General features: G+C 32.8%; 1 protein-coding gene across 1 annotated transcript; it reads left to right on the top strand.

Annotated features, from left to right (window-relative positions):
* The first annotated feature begins 15,586 nt into the window (after nucleotides 1-15,586).
* Nucleotides 15,587-16,937, top strand: LOC126264357 (uncharacterized). The gene is made up of 4 exons (XM_049961991.1): nucleotides 15,587-15,972; nucleotides 16,030-16,206; nucleotides 16,265-16,546; nucleotides 16,611-16,937. Exons 1-4 carry the CDS (start codon nucleotides 15,895-15,897, stop codon nucleotides 16,935-16,937), a joined length of 864 nt encoding a protein of 287 aa, XP_049817948.1. The 5' UTR covers nucleotides 15,587-15,894.
* The last annotated feature ends 1,063 nt before the right edge of the window (nucleotides 16,938-18,000 follow it).

Genomic DNA, 18,000 nt, shown 5'->3' on the forward strand with positions numbered 1-18,000 from the left:
ACTTGAAAGTTCGTAAAATGTCACTCAGTCCAACACCCACTCCCAAATGTTCGTTTAGTTTTGTAATTACTAATTAATTAAAATTTTATTTATGTGTATATACATCTAGTTATCCTGTTTTCAATTTCATCCCTCACGTCGTCCGTATCACATATTCAAACTAAATTATAATAGTTGGAACTTCTCTTAGCAGCAATTTATTCTAATGGAAATATAAAGTTAACAAAGTTAACAAAAACAATTTCTTTTCACATGTTAATTATCTGTCAGAATCACAGACAGTTTTTGTATGTCGACGATAGATCTGCAACTAATTTGATTTCCGTGACTTTCAGGACTAGTAATCGACATCTCCACAATAATGGCATCAAGTTGCCATTATTGTAATTGTTTAAATATTCCTAACGAGTTCCTCAGGAGTCAGCACGTTTTGACAACTCTGGCAATTTTGACAGCTAATGTGAGAGTATTTCGTTCTGCTTAATTGCTGTACATATAATCCGCGATACCGATTATGGAAAGATCCTACAGCAGTATTTGTGTAAAAAGCTACTTTAATGTGTGGGCAAAAGCACCAAGATATGCTCCAGTTTTTTTTTACATTTACCCAAATTCATTGTAGCTTGAACCGAACCAACTTTTCTAGAAAAACTACCGCCCAATTTATTACTCATTTTTAAATTTCAAACACATTACATTAAAATCTTTTATCTAAAGTATAACTTGCGAATATGGTGTTGATTAATTTTTTATAAAAACTAATCACTTTACATTGCAATCGTTATGATTATTTACTGTGGAAAAATTACTTGACAAATCCAGCCCATTTAGTGTAGCAAACAATAAATCATGGCAGATTCTATCAAATGCCTTTTAAATGTCTGTATAAACAACATCAACCTGTAAATGATTTTCAAGAGCACCAACTGTCGAGAGGTTATAAATAAGAAGGTTGGTCGCAGAAGGTTTACATTTGCAAAATTCATGTTGACTCTCATTTATAATATTTTGAAACTAAGGCATAATTATTTTGGAAATGATTTTTTTGGACAATTTTGGAAAACAACAAGTAAACTACCTCCATCCTTTAAGGTAGGTATAACAAACGATTTTTTACGTACGTTAGGAAATAAAGTAGATTTTGAAAACATTTTAAATTTCATTGATAAAGGCTTTGTTAATGAGAATCCACAATTCATTCAATACTGTAGGAGGAATATCATAAGGACCTCTATTACTAGATAAATCAAGACTTCTGAGTTCATTGAAAACATCAATCTGGACAAAATTATAATTACTTTTTGAATATAAACAAAAATATTAGATTTGTGTCTGCATTGAAGGCTAAAAAGTGAAACAAACAGCTAACGAAGTGTAAATACTTATTTCTTTTGTTGTTTTTATCTTTTCAATGACGAAATTGTAAGAAGTTACCAAATAATTGTTCAAGATCAGTTTTGAAATCAAATGATATTTTGTACATATTCAGGTTTCAACAGCAATGAAGGCGATATGTTTATTAATCAAAAGTAAAACATACTTTTGTTGTCTGAAGAATATGCATCGACAAAAGTGTGTGAATTGTTAATTAGACATTGCTATTCCTAACAATTATCAAAATTTTATATATTTTCTTTTATAAGATAATAATAACACTTAAACATCTTTTTTAGCTGCTTTTTTTCAATTCTGTTAAACTTATAAATTCACATCACATAATTAGGACCTTCCCACTTTCCGCATATTTTGGCAAATTGAAATAACCTCTCTCAGTAATTCGCCAAAGAGCATTATAGGATTGGACACCAAACAAAACGAAATTACACAAAGATCAGTTGCCAAGATTGTCAATGAGCTGTCAAAAAATATTAACCGAAATTGAGATCTGAGACGGCTAATCATTAGCGCTGGTTTTTCCCAAACCATTTTAAAAGTTTCTTCTCTATGAGGAGTCTCTTCTAATTCTTAGTGTACTTGGTTTAAAATACTTTAATACAATTCGATATACATAAATTTGAACAATGAATCATAACTGGTGGGGTGAATCGTAGTTAGACAATTTCGACATCACCTCCTTGGGGGTGACCGAGTTCCTGAGTTTTGGATCTGGAAGACTTTGCAGGAGTGTGGTTGGCTGGTTGGGATAAAGATTTGGGATTAGCGTTATCAACTCTTCTCTTTCGATTATGGTAACTATTATAACTAAATTCAGACAGAAGAAGGACAAACAACTCAAACAAAAATTGTTACTATCAACAATATTCCCTGGTTGCACTTTGAACAATTGACAAAAGTCGCTAACAATAAAAGACCTTTCTGTCGTTACCAATGGCAGCGGTAACAATCGTCATTTATCCAAATTTGAGTAGCAACTACGGAAAAGTGTTTGTTAAAGAATGAAATTGCACATTGATACTTGGAACCCTCTGTATAGATGCCCTAACGCAAGCGTCATGCTACCCAGGGTTTTTAGCTCTTAGTTTTTAGTCTTTGACGTTTCTAGCACACTTTGTAATAATATAATAAACGATCAGTGTTCTTGTAACATCGACTATTATTCTCATCACACTCACACCTCAGTTTTCAAAAGTGTTTGTAGTGATATTTTTGTGTTTATTTAGTGTCCATCTTTTGTCTGAATTTAGTTAGTTACCAAATTCAGACAAATGAAAAAATTTGTTTACTTGTCTGGTAACCTTGGTTACCAATCCAAGAAACAACTGAATTAAACTTTTGTTTTCGTACTGTAAACAGTTTAATAACCGAATTAGCGATAATGAAATGGGAAAACAGCAAGTGTGCCTGCAAAAGGTCGAGTGGTTCCGAATTATATTGGACCCGGACGGCACATCGCCAGCAAAAACCGTGAAAGAAGAAAAGAAAAAGGCGGTTCAAATCCAGGTTCTATTGGCAGAAAGAAAGGTCAACCGCCCGGTAAACCCTGAGCACGACTCCGTTCTAAGTTCCGAAAGAGTTAACCATCTAAAGTAAGTAACAACAGAAAAATTCGGCAAAGTGCCACACCGACATCAGACCCCCAAATGGAGTTAGATATAACGTTAATATAAACAATATAATAGAATAAAGTATGTTAAAAAACAATAACAATTGACAAATGAAGGCGACCGAGGTAACCTTGGTGATCAAGAAATAGTGAGAGTCAGTTTGAGAGAAACAGCTATTGAAAGCTCCGGCATGAAGATAACTTCAATTTCTGTGAAATCAACATATCACAAAATGTTAAACAACCTGAAAGTGACTCAACAGTATTCTCAGCCAACAATAACAACCACAAGAAACAAAGTAAGTAAGGGTGCTACACTTGTAATAAGTAAGGTCATAAAAGTCCTCAAATGCAAATCCAGGACCAAGAATGTTCAACAAAAAGCAAGTAGTTCATCATATGCTGTTGTGTTTGAGGCAACATCCAGCCAAAATGACCCATGGCAAGTGGCTTCCGGTGCATCGTCACACATGACAAGACGTAAGAACATGCTTGAAAATATGACGGCTCCTGTCATACATAAAATCAGAGTCGCAGACAACAAAGTATAATCTGTGCAATGTTCAGTACAAGTGAGGTTGGACCATTATGACGATGAAGGTCAAAACAAAAAGGTGCTTTTTACAAAAGTATTATGTGTTCCTAAACTGGCAACAAATCTATTGTCTCTAAGTCAGATTATTTGCGATGGTAGCCAAATAAAATTTGACGGAACAAGCTGTGTTATTATGAACAGCAGAAGTGAGGTAGTATCTTCCCACTGTGGCTTTATGTGAGGGTCGACTGGAACAGTATTAGGATTAGCATTAGTCATTTCAAATCTGTTTAAAATTTGTTCCGTATAAATACTAAAACTACTACTAAAACTCTATTCGGTGTAGAGTCGAATTTTGCATTCCAGCAGCGAGGGAATTGTTTTAACCCATATAGTGACTTGTTAAAAATACATACCATGTTTTCGTCATGATCCAACCCTTCTTGTTAAGTCATAAATAGGTGTGTTCAAGTTCTCCATATAAAAATGCTGTCTTTACGTCTAGTTACTTGATTTTGTGATTATTTTGTACAGCCACAGATAGTAACAATCGTATTGAATCTCACCTGACTGTTTGTGCAAAAGTTTCCTGGTAATCAACACGTGAAATTTGACCATATCATTTCACACACAGATGTGTTTTGTAACGTGGTCATTAAATAAATGAATCACTGTCATTAAAGTTATTATAACAAATCGAAAAATCATCTCGATATTTCTTTTCTCTGTCAATTTGTTGACACTTTCGATTAAAACAAATAGAAATATATTAAAAATATAACTGAACCACAATTTGATGTAATATTAATACTATGAAAGAAACAAATCAAATTTACTTGAAAGAAGGCAACTTTTTTCTAAATTACATATTTCGAATAAGGTTTAATTGGACATGTTTTGTTTATATTGTAACGTCTAGCACATGTCACAAGGAAACGTAACCTTAGCAACATAAATGTTATTTTCTTTTATTTGATAAACAAAATTCCTTCGTTGCTATTGACACTTGAAAGTTCGCAAAATGTCACTCAATCCCACACCCACTTCCAAATGTTCAATTAGTTTTGTAATTACTAATTAATTAAAATTTTATTTATGTGTATATACATCTAGTTATCCTGTTTTCAATTTCATCCCTCACGTCGTCGGTATCACATATTCAAACTAAATTATAATAGTTGGAACTTCTCTTAGCAGCAATCTATTCTAATGGAAATATAAAGTTAACAAAGCTAACAAAAACAATTTCTTTTCACGTGTTAATTATCTGTCAGAATCACAGACAGTTTATGTATGTCGACGATAGATCTGCAACTAATTTGATTTCCATGACTTTCAGGACTAGTAATCGACATCTCCACAATAATGGCATCAAGTTGCCATTATTGTAATTGTTTAAATATTCCTAACGTGTTCCTAAGGAGTCAGCACGTTTTGACAACTCTGGCAATTTTGACAGCTAATGTGAGAGTATTTTGTTCTGCTTAATTGCTGTACATATAATCCGCGATACCGATTATGGAAAGAGGTTATTTTATACGACAAAACATCGCAGAACCTGGGATCCTACAGCAGTATTTGTGTAAAAAGCTACTTTAATGTGTGGGCAAAAGCACCAAGATATGATCCAGCTTTTCTTTTACATTTACCCAAATTCATTTTAGCTTGAGCCGAACCAACTTTTCTAGAAAAACTACCGCCCAATCTATTACTCATTTTTAAATTTCAAACACATTACATTAAAATCTTTTATCTAAAGTATAACTTGCGAATATGGTGTTGATTAATTTTTTATAAAAACTAATCACTTTACATTGCAATCGTTATGATTATTTACAGTGGAAAAATTACTTGACAAATCCAGCCCATTTAGTGTAGCAAACAATAAATCATGGCAGATTCTATCAAATGCCTTTTATATGTCTGTATAAACAACATCAACCTGTAAATGATTTTCAAGAGCACCAACTGTCGAGAGGTTATAAATAAGAAGGTTGGTCGCAGAAGGTTTACATTTGCAAAATTCATGTTGACTCTCATTTATAATATTTTGGAACTAAGGCATAATTATTTTGGAAATGATTTTTTTGGACAATTTTGGAAAACAACAAGTAAACTACCTCCATCCTTTAAGGTAGGTATAACAAACGATTTTTTACGTACGTTAGGAAATAAAGTAGATTTTGAAAACATTTTAAATTTCATTGTTAGAGGCTTTGTTAATGAGAATCCGCAATTCATTCAATACTGTAGGAGGAATATCATAAGGACCTCTATTACTAGATAAATCAAGACTTCTGAGTTCATTGAAAACATCAATCTGGACAAAATTATAATTACTTTTTGAATATAAACAAAAATATTAGATTTGTGTCTGCATTGAAGGCTAAAAAGTGAAACAAACAGCTAACGAAGTGTAAATACTTATTTCTTTTGTTGTTTTTATCTTTTCAATGACGAAATTGTAAGAAGTTACCAAATAATTGTTCAAGATCAGTTTTGAAATCAAATGATATTTTGTACATATTCAGGTTTCAACAGCAATGAAGGCGATATGTTTATTAATCAAAAGTAAAACATACTTTTGTTGTCTGAAGAATATGCATCGACAAAAGTGTGTGAATTGTTAATTAGACATTGCTATTCCTAACAAATATCAAAATTTTATATATTTTCTTTGATAAGATAATAATAACACTTAAACATCTTTTTTAGCTGCTTTTTTTCAATTCTGTTAAACTTATAAATTCACATCACATAATTAGGACCTTCCCACTTTCCGCATATTTTGGCAAATTGAAATAACCTCTCTCAGTAATTCGCCAAAGAGCATTATAGGATTGGACACCAAACAAAACGAAATTACACAAAGATCAGTTGCCAAGATTGTCAATGAGCTGTCAAAAAATATTAACCGAAATTGAGATCTGAGACGGCTAATCATTAGCGCTGGTTTTTCCCAAACCAATTTAAAAGTTTCTTCTCTATGAGGAGTCTCTTCTAATTCTTAGTGTACTTGGTTTAAAATACTTTAATACAATTCGATATACATAAATTTGAACAATGAATCATAACTGGTGGGGTGAATCGTAGTTAGACAATTTCGATATCACCTCCTTGGGGGTGACCGAGTTCCTGAGTTTTGGATCTGGAAGACTTTGCAGGAGTGTGGGTGGCTGGTTGGGATAAAGATTTGGGATTAGCGTTATCAACTCTTCTCTTTCGATTATGGTAACTATTATAACTAAATTCAGACAGAAGAAGGACGAACAACTCAAACAAAAATTGTTACTATCAACAATATTCCCTGGTTGCACTTTGAACAATTGACAAAAGTCGCTAACAATAAAAGACCTTTCTGTCGTTACCAATGGCAGCGGTAACAATCGTCATTTATCCAAATTTGAGTAGCAACTACGGAAAAGTGTTTGTTAAAGAATGAAATTGCACATTGATACTTGGAACCCTCTGTATAGATGCCCTAACGCAAGCGTCATGCTACGCAGGGTTTTTAGTTCTTAGTTTTTAGTCTTTGACGTTTCTAGCACACTTTGTAATAATATAATAAACGATCAGTGTTCTTGTAACATCGACTATTATTCTCATCATACTCACACCTCAGTTTTCAAAAGTGTTTGTAGTGATATTTTTGTGTTTATTTTGTGTCCATCTTTTGTCTGAATTTAGTTAGTTACCAAATTCAGACAAATGAAAAAATTTGTTTACTTGTCTGGTAACCTTGGTTACCAATCCAAGAAACAACTGAATTAAATTTTTGTTTTCGTACTATAAACAGTTTAATAACCGAATTAGCGATAATGAAATGGGAAAACAGCAAGTGTGCCTGCAAAAGGTCGAGTGGTTCCGAATTATATTGGAACCGGACGGCACATCGCCAGCAAAAACCGTGAAAGAAGAAAAGAAAAAGGCGGTTCAAATCCAGGTTCTATTGGCAGAAAGAAAGGTCAACCGCCCGGTAAACCCTGAGCACGACTCCGTTCCAAGTTCCGAAAGAGTTAACTATCTAAAGTAAGTAACAACAGCAAAATTCGGCAAAGTGCCACACCGACATCAGACCCCCAAATGGAGTTAGACATAACGTTAATATAAACAATAAAATAGAATAAAGTATGTTAAAAAACAATAACAATTGACAAATGAAGGCGACCGAGGTAACCTTGGTGATCAAGAAATAGTGAGAGTCAGTTTGAGAGAAACAGCTCAAGAGCTCAGTAGTGGCTGTCTTTTTTGTTGATTCATCCTTTGTATTTCAATTATTTGATTGAATAAATTACTGCAATTTCTTGCATATTCTCTGAGGTTATGGACCCACTGCGTGCAGGATAAAGTTATACAATTGAGGTTGGAAGTCAATTGTGGTGAAGGCAACAGACAAAGATGGCGAACGTTACTGTAAATAACATTCTAAAAATTCAACAACTCGATGGCACGAATTTTAGCAAATGGAAATATCGTGTGGGAATTTTGCTTGATGAAATGGAGTTGAGAAGATTCATCGAGGAATCGTTGGTGGTCATTCTTACAGCGGAAAAAGATGTGACAAAACATCCTACGATTAAGTTGAATGAAAAGAAATGTGTTTCGATATTAGTACAGTCAGTTCATGATATCCAACTTGAGTATGTTCGCGAAAAAGCTCGGGCAAAGGACATGTTCGACACATTATGCACGATTTTCGAAAGGAAAAGTGTGGCGTCGCAAGTTTTATTACGAAAACAATTGCTGACAATGAAATACAATGAGTCGGATGATATGATAAGTTTACTTTTGCAATTTGATAAGAGAATTCGAGAGTTAAAGTCAACGGGAGCTACAATGGAAGAGCTTGATGTGGTTGTACATTTGTTGATTACTATGCCATGAGGTTATGATAACCTAGTGACAGCATTGGAAACAATGGATCAATCAAAGTTAACTGTAGAATTTGTTAAAACGCGGTTAATGGATGAGTACAACAAGCGGACTGGTGAAAATGGTTCGAGTAAATCAATTGAGCCTGGAGCAATGTTTGCTGGGAGAAAGACAGTTATATGTCATATGTGTAAAAAATCTGGACACAATAAGGCTCAATGTTTTCGCAATAAAAACAAAAAAGAGAGGTCAAATAGAGAAAGCGCAAACAGAGCAAGCGGTTCATCGATGGATGCAATTGCTGAAGATGGTACCAAAGAGAATTTGGCAGAATCGAAGGCATTTAACGCTCAATTGCAGCAGAATAGCGGTAATTACGCGGAAATAAAATTTGTCTTAGATTCTGGAGCGACTCAGCATATGGTGAATCAGAAGATGTTCTTCGATAAATTGGAACCAATTGACGAAATAAGCATTTCGGTTGCTAAGAAAAATCAAAGCATTGTTGCAAAGCAACGTGGTGACATTCTCGTTAAAACATTTCACCATGGTGACACATCGGTAAAAACAATGGGGGACGTTCTATTCGTGAATGATTTGAAATGCAACTTGATGTCAATTCGAAGACTAACACAAAAGGGATATCGAATTGTGTTTGAGGGTGATTATGCCTATGTATCGCTGAATGGTATCGAAAAGTTTGTCGGACGCGTAAATGGAAGAATGTATGAAGTGACTTTGTTCGTTGACAACAATGTGTTTGCGGGATTTACAGGAGTGAATAAATTGAATACAATATCACAGAATTTATGGCATTTTAGACTTGGTCATCTCAACCGAAATGACATGAAAAAGTTAGCCAATTGTATGGCTATTGGTATGAGTAACGTAAAAAAAAGGATACACAGTTGTGCGAATCGTGTTTACTTGGAAAACATGTTCGTTCACCGTTTCCAAGAAATTCAAATACACGTTCATTGCGAGTTTTGGAATTGATTCACAGTGATGTTTGTGGACCGTATCCAACGAATGCATACGATGGGTCACGTTATTTTGTGACATTCATGGATGATTATTCGAGAGCATCCATGGTCTATTGCATCAAGAGAAAAAGTGAAACGTTTGGTAAATTCAAGGAATTTGTTGCAATGGCTGAGGCACTTCATGGCTCAAAGGTGTCAAAATTGAGACATGATGGCGGTGGTGAATATACGTCAAACGAATTTAAAGAATACTGCAAACAAAAGGGTATTCAGATGTTAGTCACCGTTGCATACAATCCGGAAATGAATTCAGTATCTGAACCTTTAAATGAAACGCTGCAACACAAGGCTACGATAATGCTTTTGGCCAGTGGGATGGAAAATAAGTTTTGGAATGAAGCAATTATGTCGGCAAATTATATCAAAAATCGATCGCCAACAAACGCGGGTGGAAAGCAGTTTAAAGACAAGACACCAGCAGAAATTTGGTTTGGAAAGAAACCGGAGCTGTCAAACCTTCGAATATTTGGTTCTGAATGTTACAATCATATTCCACTTGAAAAGCGGTTGAAATTACAAGCAAAAGCAACAAAATGTATTATGCTTGGTTATGGTGCGACGTTTGGTACGTATCAACTCTGGGATATTGAACAACAGAAGCTGATTTTTAGTTGAAATGTAACATTCAATGAATCATCGGTATTAAATCGATCAAAGTTAGTAGAGATAATCGGTTCAGAGGCGGTTACAGATAGTGGGAGTACGTGTGACGGTAAAGCAGTTCAACCAAATGATGATGAACCGTCGCGTACTGATAAAACTGGAGAAATCCACAGTACTAATTTGGATTGTGTTGGTAACGGCGTTTATTTGGATAACATGGGTATCAGCGAGGTAACTCAACGAAAGAGCGGGAGAGTAAGAAAGGCACCGCAACGTTACGGTAATTATGCACCTGAATGTGATGCGCATATGGCACTATCATCTATCGAAGGTGAATCACTAGTGTTATCAGCAGAACGATTTGTTGGTGACGATCCGTCCACAATATCGGAAGCAAAACGGCGTAGTGACTGGTCTGAGTGGGAATAAGTAATCAATTGTGAGATGCAGTCGTTTGCAAAGAACAATACTAGGTCTATTTGCGACTTACCTAGAGGAAGAAAAGCAATCACAGATAAATGAAATGTCTTTATGATTCGGATTGCCTTCATTCTATTCTATTGAGAGGCGGTGTTAATATAAACAATAAAATAGAATAAAGTAAGTTAAAAAACAATAACAATTGACAAATGAAGGCGACCGAGGTAACCTTGGTGATCAAGAAACAGTGAGAGTCAGTTTGAGAGAAAAAGCTCAAGAGCACAGTAGTAGTTGTCTTTTTTGTTGATTCATCCTTTGTATTTCAATTAATTGATTGAATAAATTACTGCAATTTCTTGCATATTCTCTGAAAAGTAAGTAACAACAGCAAAATTCGGCAAAGAGCTACACCGAAATCAAACCCCCAAATGGAGTTAGACATAACGTTCGTCCTTCTGTTTGAATTTAGTTATAAGAGTTGCCGTATTCAGACAAAAGAGAAGAGTTGTTAATTTGGCTGGCAACCTCGGTTACTAAACCAATAAACCATGTGTAGTGTCCGCGAAAAAGATAAGCCAAGAGGTACCCGAAAACTAGATGTTAAGATTAAAATCTCGAAACTAGAGGGTGAATTGAAACGAATGAAAGTAAGTAATGCAGTAAGCTGTCTGCTAAACTACAGATACCATCGGTAAATCCTGGAAGTACTCCTACTTCTAACCCTAACACCAATCTGTACTCCCGACCAGCCACCCCACACCTCCAAAACGCAGAAGTCTTCCACAAAGTGGGATACTCCTATGGAGGTGGTCTCGAAATCCTGACAACGCACCCCTGTGCTCTTCTGTTGTTTTTATTCTCCGTTGTCATCACAACCGTTATACACGATGTCTAGATATTCTAACATAACCTGCCTCGAGTGAATTGGACCAATGATGAGTAAGTATAGTGTTTGCATGAGTACTGAGGTTTACACTTTAAACTATCATTTATCATTGGTTGATTGTGTCTTCTGAAATTTTATACATTATGTTCCTACTTTATCTACATGTAAAAAAAATTAAAAACTAAGTTTCCTAAGTTGTAATACAATATAAGATCAAATCAAATTTACTTGAAAGAAGACAACGTGATTCCAAACCACATATTTCGAATTAGGTTTAATTGAATTAACCATAACTCTTGCCTATAATTGGACAGGGTGACATGCTATAAGGTGACGTAATCTTAGCAACATAATTGTTATTTTCTTTTATTTGACAAACAAACTTCCTTCGTTTCTATTGAAACATGAAAGTCTGCAAAACGTTACTCAATCCAATACTCACTCCCAAATGTCCGTTTATTTTTGTAATTACTAATTAATTAAAATTTTATTTATGTATACATCAGGCAAGTTATCTTCCATTCAATTTCATCCCTCACCTCTCTTAGCAACAATATATATATATATATATATATATATATATATATATATATATATATATCGGCATTTAAGTATAAAGTTAACAATGTTAACAAAAACAATTTCTATTCACATGTTAATTATATGCAGAATTACAGACAGTATTTCTTTGATTCAAAATAAATATCAACGAGAGATCTGCAACTGATTTGATTTCAGTGACTCGTAATCGAAACCTTCAGACAGTAGGTTGCTATTATTGTAAATGTTTAAATATTTCACCTATTTAAATCAAAAGATAATTCACGTAGTTGATTCTTTAAGCAAGAATTAGTGAGCGGCAAATTTCAACTAGGTACTGAATTTTTTCTATCACGTTTGGTTGGATTATTACCCTCAAACAACACTAAGATATCAATCTTTCCAAATTTGCTAATTTTATGTCAAAATTTAATTAGATTCCTCATCTCTAGATGACAACTTCAAATAATGTCAACACATTTTATTAACAAAATCATGAAAAAGTGATTTCTACTTTACAATTTTCTGATTTGCAATCTTTGTTCAGATGAAATTTATAATTAATAGGTCCATCCTATGTAATTTTGCTGAAATTTTCATCTACGTTTGTGCATATATAATTTAAGTGTCTCCACGTTTTCTTGAGAGCTGACAAATTGGACAACTTGGCCTTAGTTGCTGATTTATAATCGCGATTATAGGAACCTGGGATCCTATTAAGTAGTACTTTTCTAAAAAATCTTTATAAACTTTCAAGAGGTGAAACACAATTTACTTTATCTTGAATGTCTATAGGAGCATAAACTTTTTTTTCATTTATGATATTATTATCATTATTACAGATATTTTAGAAGAATACTGCTTAATAGGATACAAGGCTCCGCGATGTGTGGTAGTATAAAATGATCTTCTATGATCAGTATCGCGATTAAATGATCAGCGAATAAGCAGAACAAAAATATTCCATCTTTAGTTCTCGATGTTGTCAGTGTGTTGTCAAATCACGCATACTCTCAAGAAAATATGGAGGCACCAAAAATATATATGCACCAAAGTAGATGAAAATTTTAGCAGAACTGAAAGCCATTAATTATAAGTTTCAACCGAACTAAGATTGCAAATCAATATTTACGCAGAAAATTGTAAAATAGTAATCACTATTTTATGATTTGGTTTATGAATTGTGTTTATATTATTTGAATTTGTCATCCAGACATGAAGAATCTAAATAATGTGCGATATAAAAGTATCAAATATGGAAAGATTAGTATATCATTTGAGGGTGATAACCAATGGTGAAAAAGAAAGTGCATAGTTGAAATCTGTCGCTCAGTTATTCAAGCTGAGAGAATCACCTACGTGAATTTACAGTTGATTTAAAAAGGTGAAATATTTAAACGGTTACAAAAATAGCAACTTCCTGCCTGAATATTTATATTACGTGCCCTGAGAGTCACTGAAATCAAATCAGTTGCAGATCTCTCGTCGACATTTATTTCAAGCTTCAATAGCAACCAATTGTTTGTAAAAAAATAAAATAACATTTATGTTGCTAAGATTACGTTTCCTTATGACACATGTCACAAGTATGTAATTTAGAACAAAGTTGTCTTCTCCCAAGCAAAACTTGATTTGATTCTTATATTGTATTAATATTTCACCAAATTGTGGTTCAGTTATATCTTTTCTTATAATTCTATTCGTTTTAATCCACAGTGTCAGCAAACTGACAGAGCAAAGGAATATCGTGATGATTTTTCGATTTGATATAAAATTGTTGATGGTAGAAATGTTTCGAATCAATCTCATCCTTATATTTCAACCTACACTGGAAGACTATAAATGAGATTCACAAATAATTAAATATAACTTAACTTTACAAAAAAAATTGCTTAGTTTAACTTAACAGCGGCGTTTACTAGACAAGGAATCGCACTTTCGGTCAGAAAAGGACGCAAAACAAAACATAGCCCGTAATTTGGTGCCGCCACGAAATCAAATAAACATTCGGTTTTAAAACGTTCGTGTGCACAATTTTTTGCATGGGACAGGACCGCACTCGAGATCTCATATTTATAACGAATTTATTGGTTGTAAATAGATTATGAAATAGTAATGAATTCTTAATATATTTTTATTAATTAAAATTATATAAAATTAATATATGATACAATAATATATATGAAAAATATAATAATGTATACAGTTACTAATGGGGTTTGTGTCGTATAGTTAGTTCTAAACCAATCACATTTTATCATATAAACAAATATAATAAATACGATATACAAATACGGATGTCGATTTACAATCTATTATTAATTTAAAAAAATGATCTCAAAGTTAATCTTTAATCGATTCTTATTGTTTCGATTTTGATTGTGTAGGATAGTGACCTTATCTCTAAATTTGCATTTAGTACATACTCTTGGCGCCACGAAAATTACTTTCGCACCCTTAGAGTGAGGAGTGATACAAACCAGTGCATGTGACCTGCGTGTATTTTTGTGTCGAAATTTAAGTGAAATGTGATAACATCAACAAAACGGATGGAATTTTTTTGTTCGGGTAGTACTTGAGTTAAGTGGTCAATGAGAGGGGTGCGATTCAGTATACATTTAAAACGAGCCAGAAATTTTAGTTCAGTTTTGGTGGTTGAAGAAACAGTCACAGTTTCAAACAAAGAAACAAATTAGTCTTATTTTAGTCGTGAGCCAAAGTGTAATTTATTGTAAACTCTTAAAGGTAAGTTTTTTATTCAATTTTTGATTTATATTGCTGTATTATTGTTTAGTATATATATATTTGTTAATTCATGTCATCAATTAATTGATTTTTACTTGTATATGTCACAATTTTGATATTATTTCATATTTTTGTGTCCTTGGTTTTCCATTGGTTGCATCTATATTCCATGTTCATTGTTTGTTGTTGGTTTTTCTCCCAGTGAAATTATGAATAAAGAATGATTTATTTGAAAAATGTATTATGTTTATTTCAAATCGAATTTAGTGAATTTAATATAAATATCATAGTTTTAAATTTTTATTACATATATAGTATATAGTCGGCTGCAGAATGGCATTACCACCCCAAGGTCGAGTTTATGTAATTAAATTAACTTTATAAAATTGGAATATCAAGTGACACATAATTATGAAATTTAAAATCAAAGAAGCATGAACCATTGTATATTATAATGTATTTATATATAATAGTATACAATAATAAAATAAAAGCAATATTAATTCTAGAAAGTGCCGAAAACGCGTATATTTGCTTCTTGGACTAAGAGACGTGGAAAAAAAATCAAAAGTTCAAGTAAATGTACAAAGAAAAAGGGAAGTAGAGAAAATAGGATCATATATTGTGGATAAACTTTTAGAACGAGTTGAGAATTATAAAGAATCTACCCAATGTTCCCGATATATTTTAAATGAGATACTAGATAATATTTTCAATTCACGTCCAAACGAAGAAGCTCTTAGTCCATGTGGTACAACAACCCCGTTACGTTCTGTTAGAACTAAGTCTAATTTAACCCCATGCAAAAGTGAAAGAAAAACGTTTTCAGAAATAAATGAAGAAAATGAACGGTATGTTTTTATTCAAATTGGCAAAATTCATCTTTTTTGGAAACCATATCTGACGGCGACGACTTAATTAGTATTATTTTAGAATTGAAAATTTTCCTTTGGATATAGAAGTTGTTCCTGAAATCAATTCATTGACAGGTTATCGAATTGTAGATATCAGATACTTCCTAAATATAACAACTAAAATTCAAGTACAACACAACAAGAGGTGCACTGGTGGACAATTAGTTTATCTAAAAGAAGTGCGATGTGGGTTAAGAAGCACATTTATTTTAAAATGCAACATTTGTGACAAAGAAGTATCAGTTTCAACAGAAAATCCGAAAACAAGGTCCAAAATTAATAGAGCAGCTGTATGGGGAACATTTTCAGTAGGAAGCACCTACGCACATTTAATGGAATTATTGAAAGTAATGGATATTCCATGTTTATCTAAAAATTTGTATTATAAAATTCAAAATGAATTGGATCAGGTGTGTTATAGTACCATTACTGAAATTTTTATTGTTTTTATACATGAAATATTATAGGTATGGAAAGAATCATTATGGCTTGCTTTGGAAGAAGCTGGAAAATTAGAACGTGAAGCTGCAATTAAGGAAGGACATGTAGATTCACATGGCATTCCATATATAACTGATGGATATTTAGATGGAGGATGGTCTAAACGAAGCTATGGACATACGTATAATGCAAATTCTGGAGCTGTAAGTTTATAATATATTCGGATATGTAACAAATAACATTTTATGTTATAATTTGTAGGCTGTTATAATAGGGAAAACAACAGGAAAAGTATTATTCGTAGGTGTAAGGAATAAATACTGTTGTATTTGCGCTAGAGCCGAAAACAATAATGAAGCTGCTAAAACACATATTTGTTTTAAAAATTGGTCCGGTTCATCATCTTCAATGGAACAGGATATAATAGTAGAGGGATTTAATAACAGCATAGAAATGCATGGGTTGAAATACTTAAAATTTATTGCAGATGGTGATTCCTCAGTTTTTAAAAATATTAAAGAAAAGGTACCATATGGACACGAGGTAAACTTGTAATATAAAATAATAGTTAGATAAGTTTTACAAATATTTACACAATACTTTTTAGGTTGTTAAAATTGAATGCATGAACCATGTATTAAAAAATTTCAGTAAAAACCTTTACAAAATTAAAAAAGATACTCAAGGGGTCCCTGTTGATGCCAGAAAGATGTTAAAAAGCGATACTATTAATGAACTAAATAAATCAGTTCAATCTGCAATTTACGCAAATACGCAGGATCCAGAAAATCTAAGAGCCGATATTAGAAATTCAATATATCACGTTTATGGTAATCACAGTGCTTGCAAACAGTATTTGTGCACCAATACTGGAGACGTTTCTAATGATCGAACAACTCAACTTATATCTTCTGGCCTGTTGAGCAATTATTAATGAAGGCTGATTTACTTCTTGATAAAGAAACCAACAATAAAGCAGAAATTTTTATGAATATAATGGCTCATTTCAATATGGGAAAAAGATTGAACTTGATTCAAAGAAATTCATTTCAAATACGAGCTCATTTAAGCGTCCTCTCTTACAATTATGGTTCAGATTGGCATACAAAACCTTGGAAATCATATTTTAATGAAAGTCCAGGTAAAAATCTAAAAAAATTTATAAGTGTTCAGGGTAATGAAAAAGAGCGGAAGCCCAAAAATCCTTATGATAGGGAATCTGTAAAAAAAAGGATCAAATTTTCAGGAGATTCTAACTATGGTCCTAACATAGCGGAAACATATGTTTCAGATAGTGATATCAACTCAGCAGTACAAAATTTGTGCGAACGTTTGATGCTTTATGTATATATACATAATTTTTAAACAAGTTTTCTTAAAGATTACTAAAGAAGAACAGTTTAAAATAAACGAAAAAACAATTGGCCAATTTAACAATCCAAATTATTTAACGGAAAGAATGCACCGGCTTACTGCTTCCAATTTTGGAGATGTTATAAAATTAAAAGAATCGACATCTTGTGATAGTATAGTTAAAAAAATTTTAAGAAAAAATAATGTTTCTACTGAAGCTACAAAGTACGGGAAAATAAATGAAACGGTAGCAATAAAAAAATTTGAAGAAGACTACAATAAAATTGTAAAGCCTGCCGGTTTATTTGTTGACGTTCTTCATGGATATTTAGGAGCTTCACCTGATGGTATCAAATTTTTATAAATTATATTGTGTATTTTTATAATTAAATTTTTATATTTTCAGGAATTATTTCTGAAGACGAAATTGTGGAGGTCAAGTGTTCTTATAAGACCTTCAAATCTGGATATTCGTTAGAAGAGGGGATTATAAGAAAACAAATACCATATTTGTCAATGAAAGACAATAAAATAGCACTTAGGAAAAATCACGAATATTACTATCAAATACAAGGCCAACTAAATATTATAGGAGCTAAACGATGCTATTTTATTGTATATTCAGGGCCAAAAAATAAAATTCA

Source organism: Aethina tumida, chromosome 1, assembly GCF_024364675.1.
Source record: "Aethina tumida isolate Nest 87 chromosome 1, icAetTumi1.1, whole genome shotgun sequence".
NCBI classification, from domain to species: Eukaryota; Metazoa; Arthropoda; class Insecta; order Coleoptera; family Nitidulidae; genus Aethina; species Aethina tumida.

What these genes read in the sequence shown, in the direction of transcription:
- LOC126264357 (XM_049961991.1), top strand. Translation starts at nt 15,895, where the DNA reads ATGGAATTATTGAAAGTAATGGATATTCCATGTTTATCTAAAAATTTG. An exon ending in ATAATGCAAATTCTGGAGCT is followed by an intron (nt 16,207 to 16,264) that starts GTAAGTTTATAA and finishes TATAATTTGTAG; the next exon opens with GCTGTTATAATAGGGAAAAC. An exon ending in AGGTACCATATGGACACGAG is followed by an intron (nt 16,547 to 16,610) that starts GTAAACTTGTAA and finishes AATACTTTTTAG; the next exon opens with GTTGTTAAAATTGAATGCAT.